The 27293-nt window shown below is 40.0% G+C and overlaps 1 protein-coding gene across 1 annotated transcript in view; it reads right to left on the reverse strand.

Annotated features, from left to right (window-relative positions):
- Positions 1 to 841: 841 nt before the first annotated feature.
- Positions 842 to 27293, reverse strand: part of LOC120562332 (melanocortin receptor 4-like) — a 49519-nt gene continuing 23067 nt past the window's right edge. The window contains exons 3-4 of the mRNA XM_039806021.1: positions 1442 to 1553; positions 842 to 1318 (exon numbers count right to left, since the gene is read on the reverse strand). Coding sequence (XP_039661955.1) covers positions 995 to 1318; positions 1442 to 1513 — 396 coding nt within the window. The 5' untranslated portion in view covers positions 1514 to 1553 and the 3' untranslated portion in view covers positions 842 to 994. The remainder of the gene's footprint in view (positions 1319 to 1441; positions 1554 to 27293) is intronic.

Genomic DNA, 27293 nt, shown 5'->3' on the forward strand with positions numbered 1-27293 from the left:
CCTCAGTGAGACGAAATTCTCAGAGTCTGCCCTAATTTCAAGTTGGTCCAGACCAACTGACTGAGAGGGCTGATCATTATTGATAACTAAGATCTAAGTGTGTCTCTTTCTTTTCTTTCCTCTTTCCTCTTTCACTAACCACTCAACCACGAACACACACACATGTACCAATAACTGCGCTCCATAGAGCGCCTTTTTGTCAGCAACACGTTGGGTGGAGAGCTAACTAGCTAACTGACTAGCTTAGCCACGTGGAGCTGAAACACAGCCCACCACCGCACTCATGAGGCTAAATAGCTTTTGTGCAGCTAACACATAGCCTAGCTTCAATGAGCTAACAGCTAATCTGAGTGTGACCGAGCAACCCCCGGGTTACGCTACCCCCCTCCTCCTCGCACTCTCTCTTTCTCTCACACACACACACACACACACACACACACACACACACACACACACACACACACACACACACAGATCACATGCTGGTTTGTTTTTGCTTTGTTTTGTTGTAGTTTTTAAAAAGGTATATTGGTTTTAATTAATCAAAGGATTACTGAGTGGCTATTGATAATTTTGAAGTTAATAAATTCCACTATATTTTAAATAGCAGTTGCCTATGATTGTTTTGTGTATTTTGTCATAATAATTGCTGGTTGAAACAGGTGGTGCTTGAATTCCTTCTTTTCGTTCCTTTAAAGAATACCAGATAGATTAATCAAGTTAAGATCTGTATTTTAAAGGGAAAACCACCTAAATGAGACTGTTTCACAGTTTGATTATTAGTCCCTGATTCCAGGGTGGTGCCCCGTTTTGATTGTCGATTTGATAAAGTTATTAATAACCATATTCATAACTTTATTAATATTGATAAAACATCTTTGATAATTTGCCAATGATTGAATCTGTACACCTACGAATTCCCAACAGCAATCAACAGGTAAAGGGCAACTGTGCACTCTTTGTGGATAAAAAGGGTACAATAAACAAAATTTTGCTATGAGCACCAGTTCCAATCTGAACAAAGCAGCATCTTCCTGAAGGTGTGCCTGAGCTCAGCACTGCGGAAGGCATAGATGGCTGGGTCGATGAGGGCGTGGCTCATCAGCAGCACCACGTGCAGTTGGAACAGCGAACGGTAACACTCACAGTACGGGTTCATGGGGCACACCATGATGATGATGAGGTGGAGGAAAAACGGTGTCCAACACACCACAAATACCCCAAACATGATGGTGAGAGTTAGGGACCCTCTCATGCTGCTGCCCCACCACCGCTGACGCCGACACTTCCCTCCGCCGCTGGTGGACAGAGCAGCAATCTTCCTGGCATGGATGCGTGCCAGCATGAACATGTAGATGTAGAGGAAGCAGATAATTGCCAAGGAGACAATAAAGAAAACAACAAAGCAGATCATGATTAACTTGGAGTCGAAGAACCTCACCATGAGCACGGCTGACACTCCACATGATATCCAGATGACACCCAAGATGGCCTTTGTGCGCTGCATTGTCATGATGTTGTGGTATCGAAGAGCATGGAAAATGGTGATGTAACTGGAAGTGAAAACAAATCATTTCATCATCTGCTTAGTTAATCCTTTGGTGTTGAGTTACACTTGGATGCTTTAAAGCTACACTAATATATATTTTTTATTAAAGTCCAACTGAAATTACATCTAGTCATTCCATTTTGTAGTCAAAATGGTGTGGAGTGTTTTTTAAATGTATTGTTGATATATTTTATTGTTAAAAAAAAGGCCTTGGGGGCCTGGAGGGCATGTCTGTGTTTGATTGACAGCAGTAGAAAACAAGAGAAAAAGTAAACAAACTTGCGCTGTAGCCTACATGTTATGGCCAGGCAACATGTTGTTAGTGGTACTGACATTTAAGGAAAACACCAGTGTTTACCATTGTCTACATTGCGATGTTGACGCTAACACTTTTTTGCTGCTTGACAGAAAAGTAAACTTTCACTGTTCTCCTTTACATGATTGTTACCGGCCGACCCTTCCTCTTTAAGACACGTGGTCATGTGAGGTAACGTTAGTCCGACAGGGGTTGTTATGGGAAGTGAGGCTTTCCCGTGTGTAGGAAAGTACCGGAAGCAGCAGCTGCCACTGACACAGTGATGCTAATACTTGGCCATGGGTAGTCAGTGTTTTATGTCAACACAGTCTCACTCCCTACTCGTCAAATGTATGACGCATGGTCAAGGACCCTGGCGTCAAGTTTCAACGAAATAGGGGTACCCTTGACGTTATTTTTCGACGAGGGGGTCCGTCAGATAGACATTCATGTTATTCCCTCACCGTCGGATATCGACGAAAGAAAAAAACACGCCCCCCGCCCCTTAACTCGAAATCTGTGACAGTTATTATTGGTATATTTAGCCCAATAACCGCTGTTTTAATCAACATTATTCACGAGATATTATCATGGTTTATATGTATTTATTTTAATGTTATTATTTCGGTCTATTTCGGCCAGGGAAGCTGGGTTGCTTTTTTGTTGATTTATATTTTTTAAACTATAACGCTACATCTATCAACATTTATTTAGATGTTATCATGGTATTCATTTCTTTATTTTAATAATATTATTTCGGTCTTATTACCGGTAAAATATTACAGTAGGCCTATATGCTGTAATTAGAACATTACGATATGATCCGAGCTTGACGCATTCAAAGCCGATATCCCCCAATGCAATGCGGCCATTCATTTCAAAGAATCGGGCAGCGATCAGCTGGTCTTTAACGCCAGGATCGCTTCAATATACATATATACAGTCAGTGATTGTGTCACCAGCAACAACACGTTGCTCAGTTTTGTTCCAGTAAGTTATGAACCATAATAACGTTTAAACGAATCCGCGGAAAACTCCGGAAGTGACGTAGTACGTCCCGCTCAGCGGATACGAAGATAAAAATATATAATATTCGTAATATTAATGTTTTTTTCTAACGTTGTATTTGAGGAGTTAAACAATAAAGATAGTTATAATATTACAATACAGTTTCATTTATTTGTCTATGTTTAAACGAATCCGCGGAAGTGACGTGAAATTCCACACCTCGTCTGTGAAAGAATGTTCCACGTTGTACGTGAGAATTTACACAATAAAATACTAATAATGAAAAAGGGTTTTTTTTTTTTTTAGTATTTTTTTTTTTTTTTTATTTAAAAAAAAAAACCTACAGTTGAGTGTTTAGAAATGGCCTAATGGCTTGTTTAACTAATTTCCATTTGTTTTGAATTGTACTGTTGTGAAAAACAATAAACTATATACAAAGAGAAGCATTTTTTATTTTATTTTCCATGCATAGTTATTTAAAAACGCAATTTTCTAATTTTGCAGTTGATGAATATTAATAGCAAAGACTAAAGGGGAAAAACATGAGTATATTTATGTGTGGGACTTAGTTTGATTTAAAATCACACTGCATTATTAGTTGTTTTAAATAAATTACTTTTATGAAATATCAATTTATGGTAGGCCTAACATATTAATTATTATATCCAGAAGATGATCCTCATATCAATCACTGTGGTTACAGCTTGTAGCCATAACCTTTGTAGCCTTTACTGAGACTACCTTTTCAAAATTAAGAAGGGACCAGTTTTAGGAAGCATTTTCAGGAAATTAAAAGGATAAGCAGATTTTTGCTGAGGTTTTTGTTCACAGAGTAAGATGTATATAGCTTTGTTTGGGTATGTATACATATACAACATGTGTTTTGGCATTTTTGGCACACTTCTACCTCAGCCCTACTCCACAAAGACAAAACTCACACATCTCATTCAACCATTTCACAAGCTGAGAAAAGGGTCATGACATGGGTCAGAGCAGTGGTTCCCAACCTTTTTTCCTTGGTGCCCCCCCCTACTCATGTCTAAGAAAAGCTGACCACCCCTTTGAAACTGAAGTTGAGATAACTCTCGAGATAGAGCTGGGTCAGAGGATATCAGAGGTCATAAATAATGAACCAATCCATCGGCTCTGCTCCTATAGGCCCAATGGTGTTCATATGGACAACATGCACCTTTGGCTGGAAGGCCCGTGTTGAAAGTGTGTCTTATCATTTAGAGCAGACACCCACGGTGAATCAGATGGTTTATGTTATACAAGGCTGCATTACAGAGCATATTAATATGACTGTCATGAAGGTTGTGGAGAGGAATAGAAACCAGTCTCTCCAGGCAAGCACACAGAATATGGTCTGCTCTATCTTTATTCTCCATGCCAAGTATGAGCTCTTATCCTCTGGCAGAAGATATGGGTAAACTTAACATTTCTAAACTATAGGCCTAATATGGACCTACCTCAATTAAAACTTTAAATAATGTTGCTTGAGATTGAGGGTGTGCAATAGCTTCATGATATGAAAAATGGTTGCGTTGCTCTTGTCACTGTTTGTGAAAGATGAGCAATAGATTGTTGCTGTGTGATGTGCTTCAGTCTAGCCTATATCACTTTGTTCATGTTGTTTTTTATTGTAAGTATGTCAGCTGTATGATAAAACAATATGTCAAGTGTTATTTGTGAAGCATTTGAACTCAAGGCAAATATCCCTCTGGGGACAATAAAGTAGGCCTATCTCCTGCTAAGTGGTCTCCATGATGTGTAAAAATTAAAACGTTGTCGTAGGACTATAGCAAACACATCGTTGGAAAGGTCTCAACCTGGAGAGGAACATATGTCAGTCTGGAGAGGATACATTACTCCTGCTTTGAAATATTGACCTCTGAACCTTGAACCCAGTACATGTATGAAGGCTTGTCATTTAGCAACAGAAGGTGCTACACACATAAGACCAGCTGTTATAGAAAGCTCTGGACCTCAGCTATCATGTAGCTATGTTCACCAAATTGTACCTACTGTAAGCACTGTCAAATATGGTAATAAGCTATTTTCACCTATTTAACGATTCGATTTTTAAAATCCGATGACACCAGTGTGTTCTCCATCGCAAAAAACCCCAGGGTGTATCCAAAATGATACACTGCCAACTTCTACTTATGAGAAATATACCAATATACTTTAAAACTTCAACTCCCATAAGAAACGCCACAGAAGCTGTTACAAAGCTTGAGCACTTGTAGTTCTTCCGGGGTGGGTGGGGGGACTCGTTCGGCTCCTGTTTCTGCTGTCCGCCGTGAAAAGCTTGATTCCATTTCAGATTGAGGCCGCCCGCCGGCCGGCCGAGCACACAATACATGAGACAAATACATGAAACTGTATTTTATTATTATAACTATCTTTATTGTTTAACTCCTCAAATACAACGTTAGAAAAAAACATCAATATTACGAATATTATATATTTTTATCTTCGTATCCGCTGAGCGGGACGTACTACGTCACTTCCGGAGTTTCCCGCGGATTGGTTTAAACGTTATTATGGTTCATAACTTACTGGAACAAAACTGAGCAACGTGTTGTTGCTGGTGACACAACCACTGACTGTATATATGTACATTGAAGCGATCCTGCCGTTAAATACCCGCTGATCGCTGCCCGATTCTTTGAAATGAATGGCCGCATTGCATTGGGGGATATCGGCTTTGAATGCGTCCTGCTCGGATCATATCGTAATGTTCTGTATTACAGCATATACTGTAATATTTCACCGGTAATAAGACCAAAATAACATTATTAAAATAAAGAAATGAATAGGCCTACCATGATAACATCTAAATAAATGTTGATAGATGTAGCGTTAGCTATAGTTTAAAAAATATAAATCAACAAAAAAGCAACCCAGCTTCCCTGGCCGAAATAGACCGAAATAATAACATTAAAATAAATACATATAAACCATGATAATATCTCGTGAATAATGTTGATTAAAACAGTGGTTATTGGACTAAAAATACCAATAGGGCCTAATAACTGTCATAGATTTCGAGTTAAGGGGCGGGGAGCGTGTTTTTTTCTTTCGTCGATATCCGACGGTGAGGGAATAACATGAATGTCTATCTGACGGACCCCCTCGTCGAAAAATAACGTCAAGGGTACCCCTATTTCGTTGAAACTTGACGCCAGGTCCTTGACCATGCGTCATACATTTGACGAGTAGGGAGTGAGACTGTGTTGTTTATGTACGCTGCAAAGACAAACTAAATCACCTGATTAATGCAGCATAATGCCGACATCTCCCGGCCATTTTTCACCGCAGAAAGCTGCTACCAGCCATCCTAAAGCTAACATAGTTAGCCTAAAGAAACAAGGCGTCTGTCCCAACTAACGTTATGGTTCGGAGCTGCGATGCTGGAAATGTAACACTAGTCTACAACAGCAGTCTGTGTCAGATATAACTTAATTTACACTGATTTAAGTGCTCTTGGATACACAGTTTGTTGCAAGAGTGTGACATGCAGGATCTGCATGCACAGCAAACCAACAATCATGATCAATTTTAATCAATTTATCAAACAACCAAAGCAGTCAACCACAACCTGAAATTTAGAGGAAGCAATTATTAATGCATTATTAATATCATTCACTTTAGCCTGGACTGATATTATATGAATACGATGGTGTCATGTCAGTCAACCAGTGTATTTCTTCCTAATTTCCCTCTCCAAAATCACTTCAGAAGAGTAGTCACAGCGCTTACTGGCTTTGGTTTTTGTAAAGCATTAAAGTTCAACAAAGATTTCTTTGTAGTACTCTCCTACAAAATCACCCCAGTAGTTGAGAATGATTTAGTATTTCTAAATAGGGCTATTTATGTCCTCTTGTAAAAATTAGTCTTTTTTTCATATCGCAATATATATCGCAGGAAAAAAACAATATCGCAATGTAAGGTTTTTCCAATATCGTGCAGGCCTACACCTGACTATGCAGTTTTCCTCAGGTCTATGTTGTTGCTTATCCAAGGCTGTAGCCAGGAGAATTTTTGAATGCTTTGGATCCATGCATTCTTTGTCAAGTCTTTCAGCTGCTTTAATAAAACAAATACTAGCTAATGCTAGCTCAAATGCATTAGTGAGTTAATGTGTGTGCAGTTTTACAAAGCACACATAAATTATTTCACTGATTTATCTTTGTTGTGTTCAGATGTAATGATATCCAACTAGCACAATGTAATTGTGTAACATTTAATGTTTCACAGTTACAACACAGCCAAGTAAAATCAGTGAAATAACGAAAGGGAAATCCTGCTAGATATACGGTATGTACGTTAGGTAGACCCACACATATAATATTAAGCATGTTTTAATTTTTTTTTTTATAATTACATGTTTTACTGGTATTGTCCAACACAGTCTCACAGCAATTCGTGAAATGGTCACGTTATTTTAATCTATTGATTCGTGTTCATGGGATGTTTTTCTTGTTTTTTTCGTGGTGTCCAGCATGAAATGGTCTATACGGAGATTGCGGGGGAGGATGCCTAACACGCTGGGAGACGGGCGCCTCACACGCCAGGAGACGGCCGCGGGGGATGCGCGACAATAACGGGATGGCGGAGGTTGGGTTTAGGAAAAAAACAACGGGTAAAGGACGCCTCACATGATGGGAGACAGCTGCAGGTAACGCGCGACAATAACGGGACGGTTAATAGGGAAACAAAACGCCACACGTGGGACGCGATCCCCGGCCTCCGGGGTGAAAGTCCTGAATTGTTTGACCCATCCATCACCCCAACCGACCTCCTTACACGGATTTTCGGCATTTCATACTACTCGCTACCATAGTTGTGCTGTGACCACGATATATATGCTTCCCATTTAAATATATTAGTTTACATTTTTGTGCTGGCCACCGCGAAAAAAAAAGACAAAAATGTCCCCGTGAACACGAATCAATAGATTAAATAACGTGACCATTTTACAAACTGCCATGAGACTGGGTGGTAATGTCATGATATCCTCAAGCCACAAGCCCATGACAATTCTATTTCAGTTGTCAAAGACCTATCCTCAGGCTTAAAGGCACAGGTTCAAATGAGGCCATTTACAAAAATTGGTTTTATTCAAGAGCAACAACAGTTAGTTAGTTAGTTAGTTAGTTAGTTAGTTAGTTAATTATGTTTTATTTCTGTGTCATGCCAAACATTTTGGCCCATCCCACATGGGATTACAAGACACCACAAATTTAATTATATAACAAACATCTTCCTGTCGCATATACAAATCATTCGGAGAAATACATGAATACAAATATATTCATATACACACATATACACATACACATATGTATATACACGTACACACATACCACACACAAACATCAAATTCTCATCTACAATTCATCTCGATAAAGAGCTTTTTTCCTATTCTCCCAAGCTTTATCTAGATAATTGGCTAATTTATATGTTTCACATGTGAACAGCCATCTCAGTCTTTGAGCATCATCCAAATTTACCAAATCAATCTCTGCTTTTATCCTACAAAACAAAAAATCACGCTGTTCACAATAAAAAGGACAATAGAAAACAAAATGGAACTCATTTTCTATATCATTTAAGCAACACATAGGACAGATCCGTTTTTCATCTTCTACATTAACATATCGTCCTGTTTCAATAGTCAAAGGCAAAACACCAGATCTCACTTGAACACATGAAGATCATTGCCTTTTTGACAAATTATATACAACATAATTGCCAGTGCCATATTCTGGTTTTATCATTACAAAAATATTTTTTTTTGGCTTAGCCCATATATCATCGACCCACTGCTTTTGTCTTTAGCAAACACAGATTCTTTAAACAAACCAATATTCAGCTTTTCATTATTAACTCCCCAAAACCATAATTACAAAAGAATTTGCATATGTCGTTAGACCAAAGACCAAGAATGTGTTTATCCCAGAGAAATATTTTCCTTGTCAACCTATTTGCGTCCATATCCAATAGACGATTCCATAACTGGGCCATACATATCTTCCAGCGAGCCTCACATGATTCCCATCCCATGTCTCCCACTATCGCCAATGTAGGGGTATATATATGCACACCCAGAAAATATCTTATGGCACTATTTTGCACTAATTCACAATTAGATATATTCCTATGTCCTCTAACACCCACAATATAATCATGTATAGGGCACACACACAGGCTTAAAACAATTTAGAATAAGTTTGAAAACTTTCAGATTCTTGCTTTTACCAATAATTCCTCCCAAAGCTCTACGTGCTGAATCAGCAAGAACCTTAACACCATTTCTAAAATTCATATGTTCATCAATATAAAAACCTAGATATTTATATGAGTCTACAAAGTTCAGCTTGTGTGACCCAATTTTAAACTCATAAGTGCTGCGAGTAGTTAAAGGTTTTCTAAAGTGAATTATTTCCGTTTTCTTTCTATTGATAAACAATCTCCATTTATTACACCAATCATCAATATAGGAGAGCATCCGCTGCAGATTATCTTCAGATGGAGACAGTAGTACTATGTCATCCGCGTACAAAAGAATACTGATCATTTCATTTCCACATCTTATCCCACAATTCAATGCTTTAATTTCCTTTGCCAAGTCATTTATATAAATTGCAAATAATGTGGGAGACAAAGCATCGCCCTGTTTTACCCCTGATGATGTTGGAAACCAGTTTGTATGGAATTCATTCAATCTTACACATGCTATGGGCTTGTGATAAACAGACTTCAGTGACATATAAAAATGTCCATTTACCCCATACTCTATAAGCTTATATGCTAACAGATCCCTATTGATCATATCAAAATCTTTGTGAAAATCGATAAAGCACGAATATGTTGGCTTATTTTCACTTATTCTATTAATTGTAAACAATACAAAAATGTGATCTAGGCATGATCTTGATTTACGGAACCCATTTTGTTCTTCCACAAGGAGCTCTTCTTTCTCTAAATACAACATGAGCCTCTCATTAAGTATTGTAGAATACAGTTTATAAACTGTGCTCATTAGACTAATCCCTCTATAATTTAAACGCACCCTTGGATTTTCATTTTGGGATTTTGGTATCAGATTAATAATTGATTTAAGCCACATAGATGGTAGTTTGCCTGATTCAAAACATCCTTTAAAGGGGTGATAGAATGATTATATAGGGCAGGGGTCACCAACCTTTTCGAAACTGAGAGCTACTTCATGGGTATTGAGTCATACGATGGGCTACCAGTTTGATACGCTCTTCTGAAATAACAAATGTGCTCAGTTTGCCTTTAGTTATATATGATTAATGATAGTTATATATGATTATTAATGATTAATGATAGTTATATATGATTTTTAATGATTAATGATGCTCATCTATGTGAAGACACTGATCATGTTAATGATTTCTCAAAACAATTATCAACAATGACTTAACAAGGTGGGAAACAGATAATATCAATATTCAATTTTAATTTTTAGAACAGGCCTGAGGGCTACTCATGTGGTCCTTGGGGGCTACCTGGTGCCCGCGGGCACCGTGTTGGTGACCCCTGATATAGGGTATTTTACACTGTTCCTTAAGGTCTCCTAATGGGGTATGTAACATTGGTTGGACTAAAAATTGCCCGAATGCTATTTTGTTAGGCCCTTAACTACCCTGTGAATATGGCTCTATTTGGAACAAGAGCTTTTCTTCCATATATGGTATGCTCATGAATATTCCGAATGAGCTACGCGCTGATTGGTTTGAGCAAACTACATAGAAACATATGGGAGACTGGACAGCAGGTCTCATATTTCAGACACTGCAAAGTTATACATTGTTTGTTGGGCTATTTCGTTATTAAATTCACTTCTGAGACTTTTTTAAGCGAGAAATCAACTATATAAAGCTCAAATATGGGCCGTTTTACGAAAATTGATGGCTAATTTGGTAAGACTGTGTGTCGGAGTTCAGCCGCCGGTGCTGCATCGCCGCCTGGCCTGCCTTCCTTCACAGACCCCGGCCTTCTATGAGGTACTTGGAGCTCTGTCACGACTGTCAGCCCACAGCAGGGACTACCAAATGCTGCTGCCCTGACAGAGCTCCAAGGCCTGGAACTCCCCTCTTCCTGCTAGCTAAATGGCCCGTTGTGTGAGAGTGAGAGTGCGGCCAGCGAGCTTGTTACACCAGCAATCTCTTACCACATGTTACACACATGTCACGCCACTTATACAACATCTAAATGTCTTATAAAGCTAACAACGTGTCCGATTTCAAGTTAATGAATATTTGTGGAGACTAGCTAGGTGTTTCGTTAGCTGCGGCTGTCCCTTCAATTCTAGCGATATGTAGCTACAAATCACAGATAGTTAGCTTAATGTTCGGCCTAATTCGAGTGTATTTACAGTTTGAATTTCGTCACGCCACTTATACAACATATAACTAAATGTCTTATAAAGCTAACAACGGTGTCCGATTTCAAGTTAATGAATATTTGTGGAGACTAGCTAGATGTTTCGTTAGCTGCAGCTGTCCCTTCCAAGTCTAGCTATATGTAGCTGCAAATCACGGATAGTTAGCTTAATTTTCGGCCTAATTCGAGTGTATTTACAGTTTGAATTTCGTCACGCCACGTATACAACATCTACCTAAGGGTTTTATAAAGCTAACAATGGTGTCCGATTTCAAGTTAATGAATTTTTGTGAATTCCAGAGGAATTCTAAGAGGAGGCTAGCTAGCTCTCATTGATAGAGCTACATCCAGCTGCAGGCTCTATCAATGAGACTCGCGGACAAGCGGCGTTTATTTCCCCAATCGTTTGTTTAAATAACTCAACACATTATAATTACACACATTAAAAGATTAACTGGAACCTGTAGTAACAGATTCCTGGCATAACAAGCTCGCTGACCGCGCTCTCACTCACACACACCTGGCATTAGGAAGAGGGGAACTGCAGGCCCTGGAGCTCTGTCAGGGCAGCGGCGTTTAGTAGTCATTCACCCACAAAGCAGTGACTTTGCGCGGGTATGAAGTTCCGTGGGCTGCCAGTCTTGACGGAGCTCAATCGAGCTCACAGCAGGCCGGGGTCTGTGAAGGAAGGCAGGCCAGGCGGCGAGGCAGCAACACAGGCAGCACCGGCAGCTGAACTCCGACATACAGTCGGACAAAATTTGCAATTAGACATACATTTTTGTAAAACGGCCCATATTTGACCTGTACATTGTTGATTTCTCGCATAAAGAAGTCTCAGAAGTGAATTGAATGGTAAAATAGCAGATGAACAACAGATGAAATACTGTATAATTTCTGAGATCTGCACGACCTAGAGTCAGAAGACTAACTGATCTCAGGTCAGTAGTTTAGCTAATTAACATTTTGGGGCGTGACAAGGAGAGAGACTAGAGCTAAATGAGGAGGAGCCGCAATAGTTGATGTCAACTATGGGGCTTGAAGAGATTTGCCCGTTTTCATAGGCAGTTTCAAATTGTGAGATTTGCAGAGAAAAGAGGTGTCAATGGGATTTAGAGGTTCTATGTATGTCCTACCCCCTAAACTGTCATTATTCAACTATGACAAGGTAAAATCGGTTTTGCATTCTATCACCCCTTTAAATAAATCACACAAAATATCAAATAGTTTGGGTGATTTCAGTATTTCATTTGGGATATTTTCAACCCCTGTCGCTTTTCCCAATTTAGCTTTATTAATAGACATTTGAACTTCTCCTTTTGTAAGATTATTATTAAGATCCTTATTTATCCAATATTCCCCTTTTAAAATGTGGCCCTCTGTTACCTTTTTCCTCTGACATAAATCCTCGTAGTACCACCTTAAAATCTTTCTCCCACCTATTGATTACATCAGACAGCCCAGTCACTAAACTACCATCATTCCCCAGCACTTCCATGGGTATTTTCTAACTACGCCTTGGCCCTAGTTTATTAATTTCTGACCAAAATCTCTTAGGGTGAGACGTTTGGATTCTCTTCAGGTTTACAGTTTTTTTCCAACTGCTTACACACAAAATCTTTTTATTTTCAATTCAATTTTATTTATAGTATCAAATCATAACATAAGTTATCTCGAGACACTTTACAGATAGAGTAGGTCTAGACCACACTCTATAATTTACAAAGCCCCAACAATTCCAACAATTCCAGTAATTCCCTCAAGAGCGAGCAGATTCCCTCAAGAGCAAGCAGATTATGTCAAACAATTTTTGAAACCTCTCACTCAAAGTGCAAAACTACACAGCAAATCTCCAAAACCATAAACTATTTCTCAGCCTTTCACTCAGTTCTCAATTGCATAAAACTTTCAAAACATCACACACAATTCTCTACCTAAGACACAAAACTAACAAGAAGTGACTTGCTATCCATTTCTAAACACAACCAATCAAAATGCTACACTTAATTACCAGGGCACACACACACTCCTCACATTTGCAAACACATTATGTCATAACTGAACACTAACCAATCACTGCTTTAGTATAGGCTTATACATAGGTCAAAGGTCAGATTACCTGTTTTGAACAATGGATGCCAACAATAGACAGACCAAGGGGAGTAGGACATACCTGTCAAGTATCCCGTTTTGGCTGGGAAAGTCCCGTATTTTACCCTTCTTTCCCGCCGTCCTCCCGTATTAGTATTTTCCTGTAAATCTCCCGTTTTTTAACCTGCGTTATTAAAAAATAACAATACCCCGGGCCCGAGCGGAGTAAAAAAACAAAAACATTCCCAATCTGAGCTCTGTCACTAGCCTCGTGATAACTGCCACCTGCAGTAGCCTACTACAGGTACTGTAGGTGGCAGTTGTCACGAGGTTAGTGTGTGAGGTCAGATGATGAGTGAAAACACGGGGGAAAAAAAAGAAAAACAAACAGAGACAGATGATGGACGCTACGACAGAGACGGTGCGCTGCCAAAACTTATGAAGGCTTTGCTATGCATTCCCCATAGCAATGCAAGTTGAGAAAGGGTGTTTAGCATGGTACGAAAGATTGTTACAGAGAATAGGATGACGTTAGACAACAGAACTGTTTGCGCTCTACTCTCATGTAAAATGAACCACTCTGGCCCAGCCCACAAATACACTCCTTCCAAAACAGTCTTAAAGAATGCAAAGTCTGCAACAATTTTGTACAATAACTCACTAAAGAAAAGTTATGTGAAATTACAGTTTTTTCCAACTGCTTACACACAAAATCTTTTCATGTCACACGATTTTTGAAACCTCTCACTCAAAGTGCAAAACTATTATAACTAATTTCTCAGTCTTTCACTCAGCTTTCAATTGCATAAAACACTTTTTTCAAAACATTAAACACAATTCTCTACCTAAGACACAAAAATCTAACAAGAAGTGACTTGCTTTCCTTTTCTAAACACAACCAATCAAAATGCTACACTTATTTACCAGGGCACACACACACTCCTCACATTTGCAAACACATTATGTCATAACTGAACACTAACCAATCACAACGAGGAGGAGGAGGAGGAGGAGGAGGGAAGAAGCGTAAGAAGGAGAGCCATCTCTGATGAGATCAAGGCCACACTTATTCATCATGTGATCAACCACGGATTGACCAATGAGAGAAGCCCATCTTGAGTAGCTTTACAGTGGTGTCCATACTGCATGCAACTATCTAATGACCAACCAGACTTTGTTTTGCACAGAGTGCATACAATTCTGCCCCCAACACACCCCCACCCTCTCCAGCAGATGACCTTTCTCTCTAGAACATTGTAAATGTAGATATAAGCCTATGAACGACAACGGAGCTTTAGATTTAGAACAACAGTGGTATATCCAAAAATTTACTATTATGAAAAAAGTGTTTGCCATTTGATGCAAAAGCTTCATTTTGAGATGTGTTTATGGTATTTTGAATGCAGTGTTTCATTTTGAAGGACATATGAGGCATTTTGCATTTTGTTTGTGCAGTTTTAGGAATTGTGTGTAGAGTTTTGAAAAAAGGAGACATAGTTTTGAAAACGTGTGCAAGCAGTTGGAAAAAACTGTAAAAGAAAAACTGTAAAAGAATTCAATATGAAATGAAAATAAAATGTAAATGTAAAGACAAGCAATGTTATAAATTGTAAATGTTTTCAGCATTCTGCATCAAGTGGTGATTTTAGCTTTCTTGTACACCTGTCTTACAGTTTTTTTGGATTGCTTACACACTAAAATTAAAAGTAGTACACTATTAGCAAAACCTTACACTCAAGAAGCAAAACATCAGCCCATATTTGCACAACTATAAGCACATTGTCAACCTCACACTTGTTGCAAAACTCTACATACAGTGATTTGCAAAACACTAAACACACTTAACATACATTACACACAAAAATCTATCATTAAGTCACTTCCTTGCAATACCAAAGCACTGACTGTCAAATTACCGCACCGTCCAACCAATTGGTTCAACACAGTCATCAGGTGTGCAAACACTTGTTTGCTTAATTGTAGACACACCAATCAGGTGTATAAGCACTATAAAAAGCAGCAGGTGAGTTCATCGGTCTTCAAGCACAATGGAAAGAGTCAGAGAAAGAGTAAGACGAGGAGGAGAAGGAGGAGAACGAGGAGGAGGACAAGGAGGAGGAGGAGGAAGGGGAGGAAGAGGAATCAACAGAGGATGAATCAACAGAGGAAGAGGAAGAGATGGAGGCCATGCTGGAGGTAGAGGAAGAGGAAGAGGAAGAGGAAGAGGAAGACAAGAAGGTGCTCAAAGTGGACCGAATCTGACAAATGAGATCCGCGCAACACTGGTTGACCACGTTGTCAACCACGGCCTGACGCTGAGGGAGGCTGGACTGCGAGTACAGCCAAATCTAAGCCGATACACAGTGGCAAGTGTGATAAGAACATTTTGACTGGAAAATAGGTATTGTAAAAATATCATCATATCAAAAACATCTGCACGGTTTCAGTAACTGCTTACAGTACTGTATTCTATTCACTATCAGCACTTCTGTTACCTTTTCCTGTGAAATTACTGTACTATTGTATACTGTTTTTTTTAGGATTGAGGGTCAGGAACGACAAGTGGGAAGGCCTCCTATGTTCACAGAACAGCAAGAGAGGGAGATGGTAAACATGGTTTTGGCCAACAATGCTATAACACTCAATCAGCTCCAAACTAACATTGTCAATAATCACGCCAGTTTCAACGATATCCATCAGGTCTCAACATCAACACTGGCACGCATCCTAAAAAAAAAACATATTCAAATGAAGCAAATTTATCGAGTGCCTTTCGAGCGAAATTCCAAAAGGGTGAAACGACTGCGGCATGATTATGCAGAGGTATGTATTCACTTTAGCAGTGTGATCTTGCATACTGTCTCATAATCTTTTACTGTATTGTAATATGTATACTAACACGAAACTACAAATTTTGCCTGACACTGTTCTTAGGTGAGGAGATCCAGCATGAGTTCATTTATAGATGAGGCTGGGTTCAACCTGACGAGAAAACGGGAGGAGGGAGGAAACATCATTGGGCTACAGGGCTATAGTCGATGTCCCAGGGCAACGTGGGGGTAATATAACACCCAGCCATTACACAGAATGGGGTCCTCTCCACCGCCATGCCGGCCCGGCCTTACAACACAGCACTCATACTTACATTCTTGGACCAATTCGCACAACATAACCGCAGAAAACCAAATCGATCATATGCAATACATTGTTGTCTCGGAACAATGTGTCTTTCCACCGCTCTGCTCTGGTCTCGTACTGGTTCCCGCAACATCCACATTTCACCGTCCTATATCTTCCACCATACTCTCCATTCCTCAACCCTATAGAAGAGTTTTTCTCGGCATGGCGGTGGAAGGTATATGATCTCCGCTGGAACGTCATCTTAAGGTTAGAACAACGTTGCTGGAACGTTAGCATAACGTTGCTGGAACGTTAGCGTAACGTTGCTGGAACGTTAGCGTAACGTTGCTGGAACCTCATCTTAAGGTTAGAACAACGTTGCTGGAACGTTAGCGTAACGTTGCTGGATTGTTAGCATAACGTTGCTTGAACGTCATCTTAAGGTTAGAACAACGTTGCTGAAACGTTAGCATAACATTACTGGAACGTTAGCATAACGTTGCTGGAACGTTAGTGTAACGTTGCTGGATTGTTAGCATAACGTTGCTGGAACGTCATCTTAAGGTTGGAACAACGTTGCTGAAACGTTAGCATAACATTACTGGAATGTTAGCATAACGTTGCTGGAACGTCATCTTAAGGTTAGAAAAACATTGCTGAAACGTTAGCATAACGTTGCTGGATTGTTAGCATAACGTTGCTGGATTGTTAGCATAACGTTGCTGGAACGTCATCTTAAGGTTAGAACAACGTTTCTGGAACGTTAGCATAACGTTGCTGGAACGTCATCTTAAGGTTAGCATAACGTTGCTGGAACGTTAGCATAACGTTGCTGGAAAGTCATCTTAAAGTGATGGTTCGGAGTAATATCATGAAATTGCATTTCATGACCTCGAACCAAACACCCCCCCAGAAGCTTTTTTCACCTGGGTCTAACATTGGGAGAGTTAGCCTAACGTTGCTGGAACATCATCTTAAGGTTAGAAAAATGTTGCTGGAACGTTAGCATAACGTTGCTAGAACGTTAGCATGATGTTACTGGAACGTCATCTTAAGGTTAGTATAACGTTGCTGCAACAAAAATATTTATTAATTTAATGATTAAATAAGGTAATGTCTCCAAACTTACCTCAATTATAAATTGTCTCCTGCTAGTTATACTACAGCACTTACTTTAAAAAAAAAGTTAAATTAATAAATATTTTTGTTGCATCTCTTTTCGGTGTAGTAATTTGTAGACAGCCCTAAGCACTCGGCTTACTGCAGGTAGCAGCAGCAGCAGCAGCAGCTAGCAGAAGAGAGCAGGCAAGTGTTCATAAACTTCTGGTGTACTTACAAACTTTCCAATCCATCATTTTATGAGTGCATAACCTATATGTACTAGTGAAGAAGTTTGGTATAATTTCGGGCATTATTAGTGGGGTCATTTACGAGATACATCACTGGATCCATTAGCCCCTGCGCTAAGCTATTCAGCTGATAACGCTACTCTACGCTAACTCTCCCATTGTTCGACCCAGGGGAAAAAAGCTTCTGGGGGGGTGTTTGGCTCGAGGTCATGGTGCAAAGGACCCTAGGGTGAAATTACTCCGAACCATCACTTAAAGGTTAGAACAACGTTGCTGGAACGTTAGCTTAACGTTGCTAGAACGTTAGCCTAACATTGCTGGAACGTCATCTTAAGGTTAGAAAAACATTGCTGGAATGTTAACATAACGTTGCTGGTACAAAATGTTAGCAAAATGTTGCTAAAATATTACCCTAAAAAATATTACCCATCAAAAAGTTGAAAATGCACGTAAAAGTCCTGTGATATAAATGTCAATGGTGAAAACATGGAGGCCACAATAACAAAAGATTTTCTGCATGGATAATGTGTTGTTGTGTTTTTTATACATGGGCCTTTTTATGAATGATTATAATATGATAACATAACAGAAAATGCACATTTTTATGTTCTTGAAATGTTCCAAATAAATGTTATCCCAGTGGGCATTTGATGTTAATTTAACATCAATATGACGTTAAAATTACGTCACAAAATAGGTCAAAAATAAAAAGACAAATTGACGTCAAAGACCTCAAATCAACGTTGATTTAATGTCAGTGATATTGACCTGAGATGTAGGGACTAGAAAAAAACATGTCAGATTGATACCTTTGTTGGGCCTCTTTACAACCACAAGGAAATAATTACAAAATATAATGACATCATGCATTCATGCATGTCATACATGGTGGTCAAAATCTTGACTATTTGTTGATTTCAAATTGACGTCAAGGTGCCCGCTGGGATGTCATGGTGCTGTCTGTTTTCCCTTTTCTTTTTCCTTGTTGTTAGTCTTGTCTGTTCTGTGCGGCAGGTGGGTGTGCGCGGCTCTCTCCCTCCTCGTCAGGACACCTGTGGCTTCCTGCTCACCTGAATCCCATCCAGCAATCACCACTCCTGTTTTAAACCCTGGCCTTCCAACCAGTCTCTGCCAGATCGTCTGTTCACCCAAGTGGTAACACTAGCTACGGCAGCCTTAAGCCTGGTTCAGACGGCAGGATAATTAGGCCGATTTTAGCCCCGATTCACCCCTCCCGACAATCTTAAGGATGCTCCGATTATCGTAAAATAATCTGATCAGATATTCCTGCCGTGTGGTGTGTTAAGAATGCTCTCGTCTGCTCGGAAGGACGTCGGGACTGCTCCGATCTCAAATCGGGGATATCCAACATGTTGGATTTATTTGGCCCGATTTCTCGTGGTGTGGTGTCCCCCGGGGAATAACGAACACGAGCCCGTAGCGCGTAAAATAAATAAAGTCGATGGGCATAACTACATCCACAACTGCAGTCCACAGAGTACACGGAAACGAATATATGAACATTTATTAATCTGTGTAATACCTAACGACATTTCTATGAGAAAAAACAAATCACCTCCATATCATGATGTAGCAAGTATAGTCCATGCTCGCGTTGTCTTCTTTGACCATTGCCTTTTCTTTTGATAACGTTTTTTTCGGTTAAAAACACACTACAAACTATCGCCACTTCATCCTCTTCGTCCGCAATGATTGTTTAATCTGAAGTCACGTTTGATCTTGAGGGATTTTGCGAGATTTCCCGTCTGACCTGGGAATGCTGGGGAGTCAAATCGGTTCGTGTGTGATATGTTGATTTTGCCGTGTGCTGCGCACCACACGCTGTACAACCAAAACTGTTAGACCCGTGATTTTTTTATCACCGTGTGTGGGGTCTTTCAGGATTGGAAAATCGGCCGGCAATTTTAAAATCGTCCCGTGTGAACCAGGCTTTAGTTTTTTGAAAGACTGGTTTTTATTGTACTCCTGTTGCAAGCCTTGTTTTTGACTTTTTGTGTTTTCTTTTGTGTTCTTTTCTGAGCCAACTTGTTTTTTTTGGTTGAACCTGCCTCTCACCTGTTTGCCCGCTCTCAGCCCCAGAGTATTTCAAGAACCTGCATTACTCATTGTGTTCAATAAACCTCAATACCTGTTCCGACCTTTTTTCTCTTTGTCTGCGCTTGAATCCGGACAGCCCAGCCTAACACATTATTTGAACGTTGTATTGTTAATAAAATTTTTGGGCAACGAATGTTCCTGAACTTTATACTAACCTTAATATAACGTTCCAGCAACAGTATGCTAACCTTAGGATAATGTTCTAGCAACATTTTGCTAACCTTAAGATAATGTACCAGGAATGTTATGCTAACCTTAGGATAACATTCCGGCAACGTTATGCTAACCTTAAGATGACGTTCCAGAAACATTATACTAACGTTCCAGCAATGTTATGCTAACGTTCCAGCAACGTTTTTCTAACCTTAAGATACCGTTCCAGCAACGTTAAGCAAACTGGACATTTCAACGTTTTTAGGACATTTCAAATCAACGTTCCTACAACGTTCTTAGAACATATTTTTGTTAGCTGGGAGGTGTGCAAACCTTTTCCCTACATCCGGACAATACAATCCTTTGTAAAATTGTTCAAAACAACTAGTAATTTCTACTTATTTTACCTCATAATCACGTAAAAATTCATGTAAATGAGGTCTATTGACCATAAATTCTGATGGGAAGACTTTACAAATCAAATTTGCGACAAGTCAAAGCTAACCCAAGCATGCGCTGCAATGGCTCAAAATAGTTATTATCGTACATACTATCGTAAATTCTAGAATAGATTTTTTTTTTTTTTTATGTCCAAATCACTAACTCCCTTTACTATAGGATGTGTGACTTTCCCCTTATTCGCCTCACCCGGGGAGGAAAGGGCTGAAATACTGCTAACAGTATTAGCTGACACAACATGGCTAACAGTGCTAACATCTGAACCAACCTGAAGAAAAACTCTCAAGGCCATACAACATTTACACCCTTTATTGATAAAATAAGTGGGTCGTTCGTGGTGCTGCTGCCTTCTCCCAAAAGTAGCCAGCCCAAAGCCCGAGGTGGAAGTGGGTGAGCAGGTCCACGATGGCAAGTGGCAGCCATCCCTGAAGCTCTCCGCGGGCCAGCGGCGTTGCCGAACGCACTGGCTGCTGCTGCTGTGGGCGGAGATGAGAGCCCAGCTGCTCTGAGGTTTTATGGTTGGCTTCAAGCCTGGCTATCATTTCCTGAATATTTGTCCCGAAAAGCTACTCCAAGAGCACAGGTGTCTGTGTCCCACCTGAGCTGCACACAGACGGGCTGATGACAGAGGTTGACATGTGATCTCAGTTGGCATCAGCTCAGTCCTTTGTGGGTGTGGGAGTTTTTGTTTATTTTTATTTGGACTTGACTTTCTCTGTCTGTTGGTCCCCCATTGTGAGTCAGCAGTAATGAAATGTAGGCGCCCGATTAACATACCGTTTCTTTGCATCTTTCCTTGTCGGAAGTACCCAATTTCCGAGTACAATGGAACGCAACATAACTGGCAGTGACAAGCTCGACCTGGGGCAGAAGTACGGTTGCCGAGACGGTTCAACACAAACGCAAAAGCCACAACACAAACGCAAAAGCCACAACACAAACGCAAAAGCCACAACACAAACGCAAAAGCCACAACACAAACGCAAAAGCCACAACACAAACGCAAAAGCCACAACACAAACGCAAAAGCCACAACACAAACGCAAAAGCTACAACACAAATGCAAAAGCCACAACTCAAACGCAAAAGCCACAACACAAACGCAAAAGCTAGAACACAAACGCAAAAGCCACAACACAAATGCAAAAGCTACAACACAAATGCAAAAGCCACAACACAAATGCAAAAGCCACAACACAAACGCAAAAGCCACGATACAAACGCAAAAGCTACAACACAAATACATAAGGGACAACAAAAGTGAGTGACAATAGAAGTCAGCGTATGAGCAGGAGGAAAGTTCTTGCATGTTTGAGAAGTAATTGAAAAATGGTTCCTTGCTAATTAGGATTACTGTTGCTATGTGAGTGTCACAAATAAGCAATATTGTTCAATATCTTTGTATTTTCATATGTATGTATGTATGTATGTATGTACTCTCCATATAGGCTACAAAGGAAAGTGTGTGTGTGCCTATTTGTAGGGGTAAGACTAAGAACATGCAACAAAACCATAGACTGTACAAATGGTAATATACAGTCTATGAACAAACCCTTTTACATGGCTTTAAATACAGTGTAAACACAGGAGTCCACAGTCTGAATTCTATTTATTATTTTATTTTCCAGTAGTAAGCACGAAGCAAGGTAATTTTTAAAATTCTGGGTTTATTTCATTCAGACCAACCCATGTATGTGTGTATGTATGACATATAACGCCCCTAACACTATAATAGGGAGCATATTGAAGGTAAAACAATTAGCATTCACTTTAAACATCTGTTTACAGTAAACATAACCCCACACACACACACACACACACACACACACACACACACACACACACACACACACACACACACACACACACACACACACACACACACACACACTTTCCAAACCAACCGTATCGAGGGAATTTGCCACTGGGATCTGATCGCTAACCAGATAGATACGGTTAACAAGTTACAAGCGCGTAACTGTGGGATATAATATTTGTTTGATTTAAACAGCTTCACTAAACGTTACAAACTATAGACTTTAAACGTAGGACTCGCGGGTAGGACTTGCCATTTAGATAACGTTATAGCTGTACCTTCGTAGCCTAAATGGAGTACATATGAAAATAAAAAAAGATATTGAACAATGCTGCTTATTTGTGACAATCACATTGCAACAGTAATCATAATGAGCAAGGAACCATGTTTCATTTACTTCTCAAACAAACAAGAACTTTCCTCCACCGGCTCCGTTTGTCAACCACATCCGCTTCCAGCTTATGTATTTATGTTGTGACTTTTGCGTTTGTGTTGTGGCTTTTGCATTTGTGTTGTGGCTTTTGCGTTTGTGTTGTGGCTTTTGCATTTGTGTTGTAGCTTTTGCGTTTGTGTTGTGGCTTTTGCGTTTGTGTTTTAGCTTTTGTGTTTGTGTTGTGGCTTTTGCATTTGTGTTGTGGCTTTTGCGTTTGTGTTGTGGCTTTTGCATTTGTGTTGAACCGTCTCGGCATGAAAAACTTCTCCCTTATACAGAAGCCGGAAAATATAGAATGGCTTGGGTGCAAGCTAGTCTATATCCACGATGTTCCACTACAGGGTTTGCTTTGGTGCTGCCGAAAATTCCGCCGGATGTCTGTTACCTTCTGCTTTCTTTGTTTTGGAATTTTAAACTCCGGTCGATTTATGAGGACTATGTTTAACTGGTCTTCAGATCTCTGCAGGGTAAATGAGACAGGTAGTTAGACTATCTGTCGAATCTGAGTTTTCTGTTGCATGACTAAAACAACTTTTGAACGTACATATGTTCCACCAAAGCAAGTTCCTTCCCAAGGCTATTTATCACTGGGTCCAGCGCTTAGTGCTGCCCATGACGATTGTGATTGGTTTAAAGACATGCCAATGAACCAGAGCACGTTTTTCTCCCATCCCAGAATGCTGTGTGAACTAGCCAGACCAGACTGTGGAGGAAGGTCTGGCAAAGCTAGACTAGGTCCGAGCTAAAAAATTACTTGCTGATCAACTGGTCCTCGGTGTTGTCTTCAGGGGTGGCATGGGGGGCCTTAAAGATGAATAGTGATAAAGCAGTTAGAATTAGAAAGTAAAGTCAAACATGCTGAAACGGAGATTAAACAAAGAATGTTGCAGGATGGCCTGAGAAACCTGACTCAATTAAAATACCAATATAATAATATTCTATCTCAGAAGGTTGAATTCAATTTATTCAGGGCAAGACAAAATAGTTTTGAATCGGGAGACAAGCAGGAAAATTACTCGCTAAATACATAGAACAGAAGGGAATTGGCTTCCACTATTTCTGATCCCAGCTTTAGGCATACATAGGCAGGAAAATTAAATATTAACATTAAATATATGATAGGTTAAAGGAAATACTCATAGCCTGTTATAACAGGCTATGAGTATTTCCTTTAACCTAACCTAATACATTTTAGTGTATACACTAAAATGTATTAGTAAGGTCATAGTATGTGATGATCTTAAAATATCTAAGGTTAAAAAGATCATGCATTCAGTATAGGGATTGATAAAATTGATAAAATTCATATAATTGTGTTAAAAAGTTAAAATCTGTCACACATACAAAGGGTAAATATTGTAAGAGGAATATGTAAATGTTATATTGATTACTTTATTTTGTGGTGGCTACTTTAAGGGTAAAAGTGTTAATCTGTTCTCTACTAAGTACTCTTAATCTATGAGCCTGAGATCGATTGCTTTGGTCTCCACCCAAGTTCCCGGGGAAATCGCGGTCTTTTCCCAAGGGGGTAAGCCAGCCTCTACAGAGCATACCTCCTATGGCGCCATTTTGATGCTATTAGCATTCCATTGACTGCCATTAATTTTCATGTCACTTTGACAGTGAATAACTTTACATCTGAAGCGTTTAAAGACTCTTATTTTTCCATTGTATATTTCTACACCACTGACCCACTGATGAAAACGCTTCTACAATTAAATACAACAATGTATAAAACGCTCCATTACCTTGTATCTCACGTTTTGGCTCCGTATCAGCCGTTTTTGTAAAAATAGGCTAACAATTGTGTCATAACCACGCGACTTTCTGTTGCATAGTAGACAAATTACTGTACAGTACAGGAGAAGGTAGGTTTTCAGGTTTCAACTTACATTAGCTGTTTAAGTTTAATTACTAATGTTTACTATCATTTTATTTAGCAATAATTAGCCTGTGCCTATGTTATCTCCTTACATTCGACAAACTATTTAAATGGACAATTCTTCCGAAGCTCTGAAATAACCCCTTGGCTTTTCTGAATAAATGCACAACTATGCTATATTTTCTTACACCTCTGTAAGCCCATCGTCTACATTTTGCTGAGTCCACACTCTTTATTTTGCTCTCCACTTTATTGTTCTCTATTGATCTTTTTTTCTCTCTCTCTCTCTCTCTCTCTCCCTCTGTCTCTCCCTCCTATCAATCTCTGATAAGACATGTGCCTTTCTTTGCATATTGTTTGTTTGTTTGTATATGTCTTATATTTTTGTCTATCCTTGTCTATATGTGTAAAAGTCCCCTTGTCTAGTGTCTGTCTGTTAGTTTTGTATTTATGTTTTACATCACTACTACCTCTCAGCTCAACCCCAAGCAAAAACACTGGAAAACATGTTATGCAAGATATGACAAACATCCACTCAAAAGTTACGATCAAAAACACACACGCAATATTCCCTCAACCCTCTCTCCCCTTCCTCACACTCTCTCTTTCTTTATCACTTCACACGTCTCATAATCCATGTACTAGCCCAAAAATCTGATATACCTGACATACACACATGCAACCACTTGATAACATGGAATATACGCAGCTTCCGTAACCCATCCAAAAGACTTAAAGTAATAAATCATCTAATAAAACTAAAGGCTGATATTTGCTTCCTACAAGAAACACATTTAACAGAAACAGATTTACAGCATCTTAAATTCAGACAATTTGACAAAATATACTCTTCAACTTATAACAGCAAACAAAGAGGTGTCTCAATCTTAATAAATAAAGATATTCAGTTTTCACTTAACCAATCCATTACGGACCCAGACGGAAGATTCATCATCATTAATGCTACTTTTAACCATACAACATTTACACTGGCAAACATTTATGGCCCTAACAATGATGATCCATCTTTCTTCCACAATCTTTTCTCCATATTATCAAATTCAAATAATCTCATCATAGCAGGAGACTTCAATACTGTCATCAATCCCACAATTGACCCGCTCAAGCACCTCTGGCAACTTAAGAAACTGGCATTCCACTGACACAATAAAGCAATATATGGGGGACTATGGACACGACAGTTGGAGAATGAGAAACCCGTCTTTAAGGGAATATTCATATTTCTCAACAGTTCACCAATGTTCATCTAGAATCGACCTATTTATCATCAGTAACTCGCTACAACCCAGTCTCACGGCAGTTCGTTTTTTTACGTGTAACTGTTACGTCATTTTATCGGGGAAAGGACGCCGGGAGGCGGCCGAAAAAGTCGCGCACGGGCCGCCACTCGCGATCGGGGAAATGAGGCGCCACACGCCGGCTAAAACAACGTCACGGGCCGCCACTCGCGATCGGGTAAATGAGGCGCCACACGCCGGCCAAACCACGTCACGGGCCGCCACTCGCGATCGGGGAAATGAGGCGCCACACGCCGGCAAAAACAACGGCACGGCCGCTACTCGCGATCGGGGAAATGAGGCGCCACACGCCGGCCAAAACAATGGCACGGGCCGCTACTCACGATCGGGGAAATGAGGCACCACACGCCAGCCAAAACAACGGAACGCAGGACACGGGAAATGAAACGCCACAATAACGAGACGGTTGGGGTTAGGAAAAAAAAAAGAACGGGGAAAGGAACCGTCACACGCGGGACACGGGAAATGAAACGCCACAATAACGAGACGGTTGGGGTTAGGAAAAAAAAGAACGGGGAAAGGAACCGTCACACGTGGGACACGCCGACAAAGGAACTGCAACGCGCGGGACAAAGGTACTGCCACACGCGGGGCGCGATCCCCGGTCTCCGGCGTGAAAGTCCTGTGTTGTTTGACCCATCAACCACCCCGACCAACCTCCCTACGCGGATTTTCGGCTTTTTATATTACTCCCTACAATTTCGTTCTGTGGCCACGAAATATGCTTCCCATTGAAATACATTGGTTTACATTTTCGAAGTTGTCCACCACGTAAAAAACGACAAAAACGTCTCCGTGAACACGTATCAATAGATTCAAATAACGTCACATTTACACGAACTTCCATGAGACCGGGCTGCTCGCTAATACCTAAGATATCAGATAACACAATCCACCCAATTGTAATCAGTGATCACGCCCCTGTCTCTATGTCTATAAACACTGAAACATATGCCAAAACTTCAACTACATGGCGCTTCAATACCTCACTGTTAGAAGACCCCAACTTTACAACTCTTATAAAGCAAGAGTGGGCATTCTTTCTGGAAATGAACGACTCTACAGACACCTCACCTATACTGCTGTGGAAAACTGGGAAGGCTGTAATCAGGGCAGAACAAACCAACATTCTAGACGAACCTCTTAGCCTCAATGAACTTACCAAAGCCCTCAATAAAATTCCTAGTAACAAATCTCCTGGACCAGATGGACTGCCAGCCGAATTCTACAAACACTTTTGGGACATATTATCACCTAGCCTGACGTGGTCATACTCAGAT

Source organism: Perca fluviatilis, chromosome 7 (genome assembly GCF_010015445.1).
Source record: "Perca fluviatilis chromosome 7, GENO_Pfluv_1.0, whole genome shotgun sequence".
NCBI classification, from domain to species: Eukaryota; Metazoa; Chordata; class Actinopteri; order Perciformes; family Percidae; genus Perca; species Perca fluviatilis.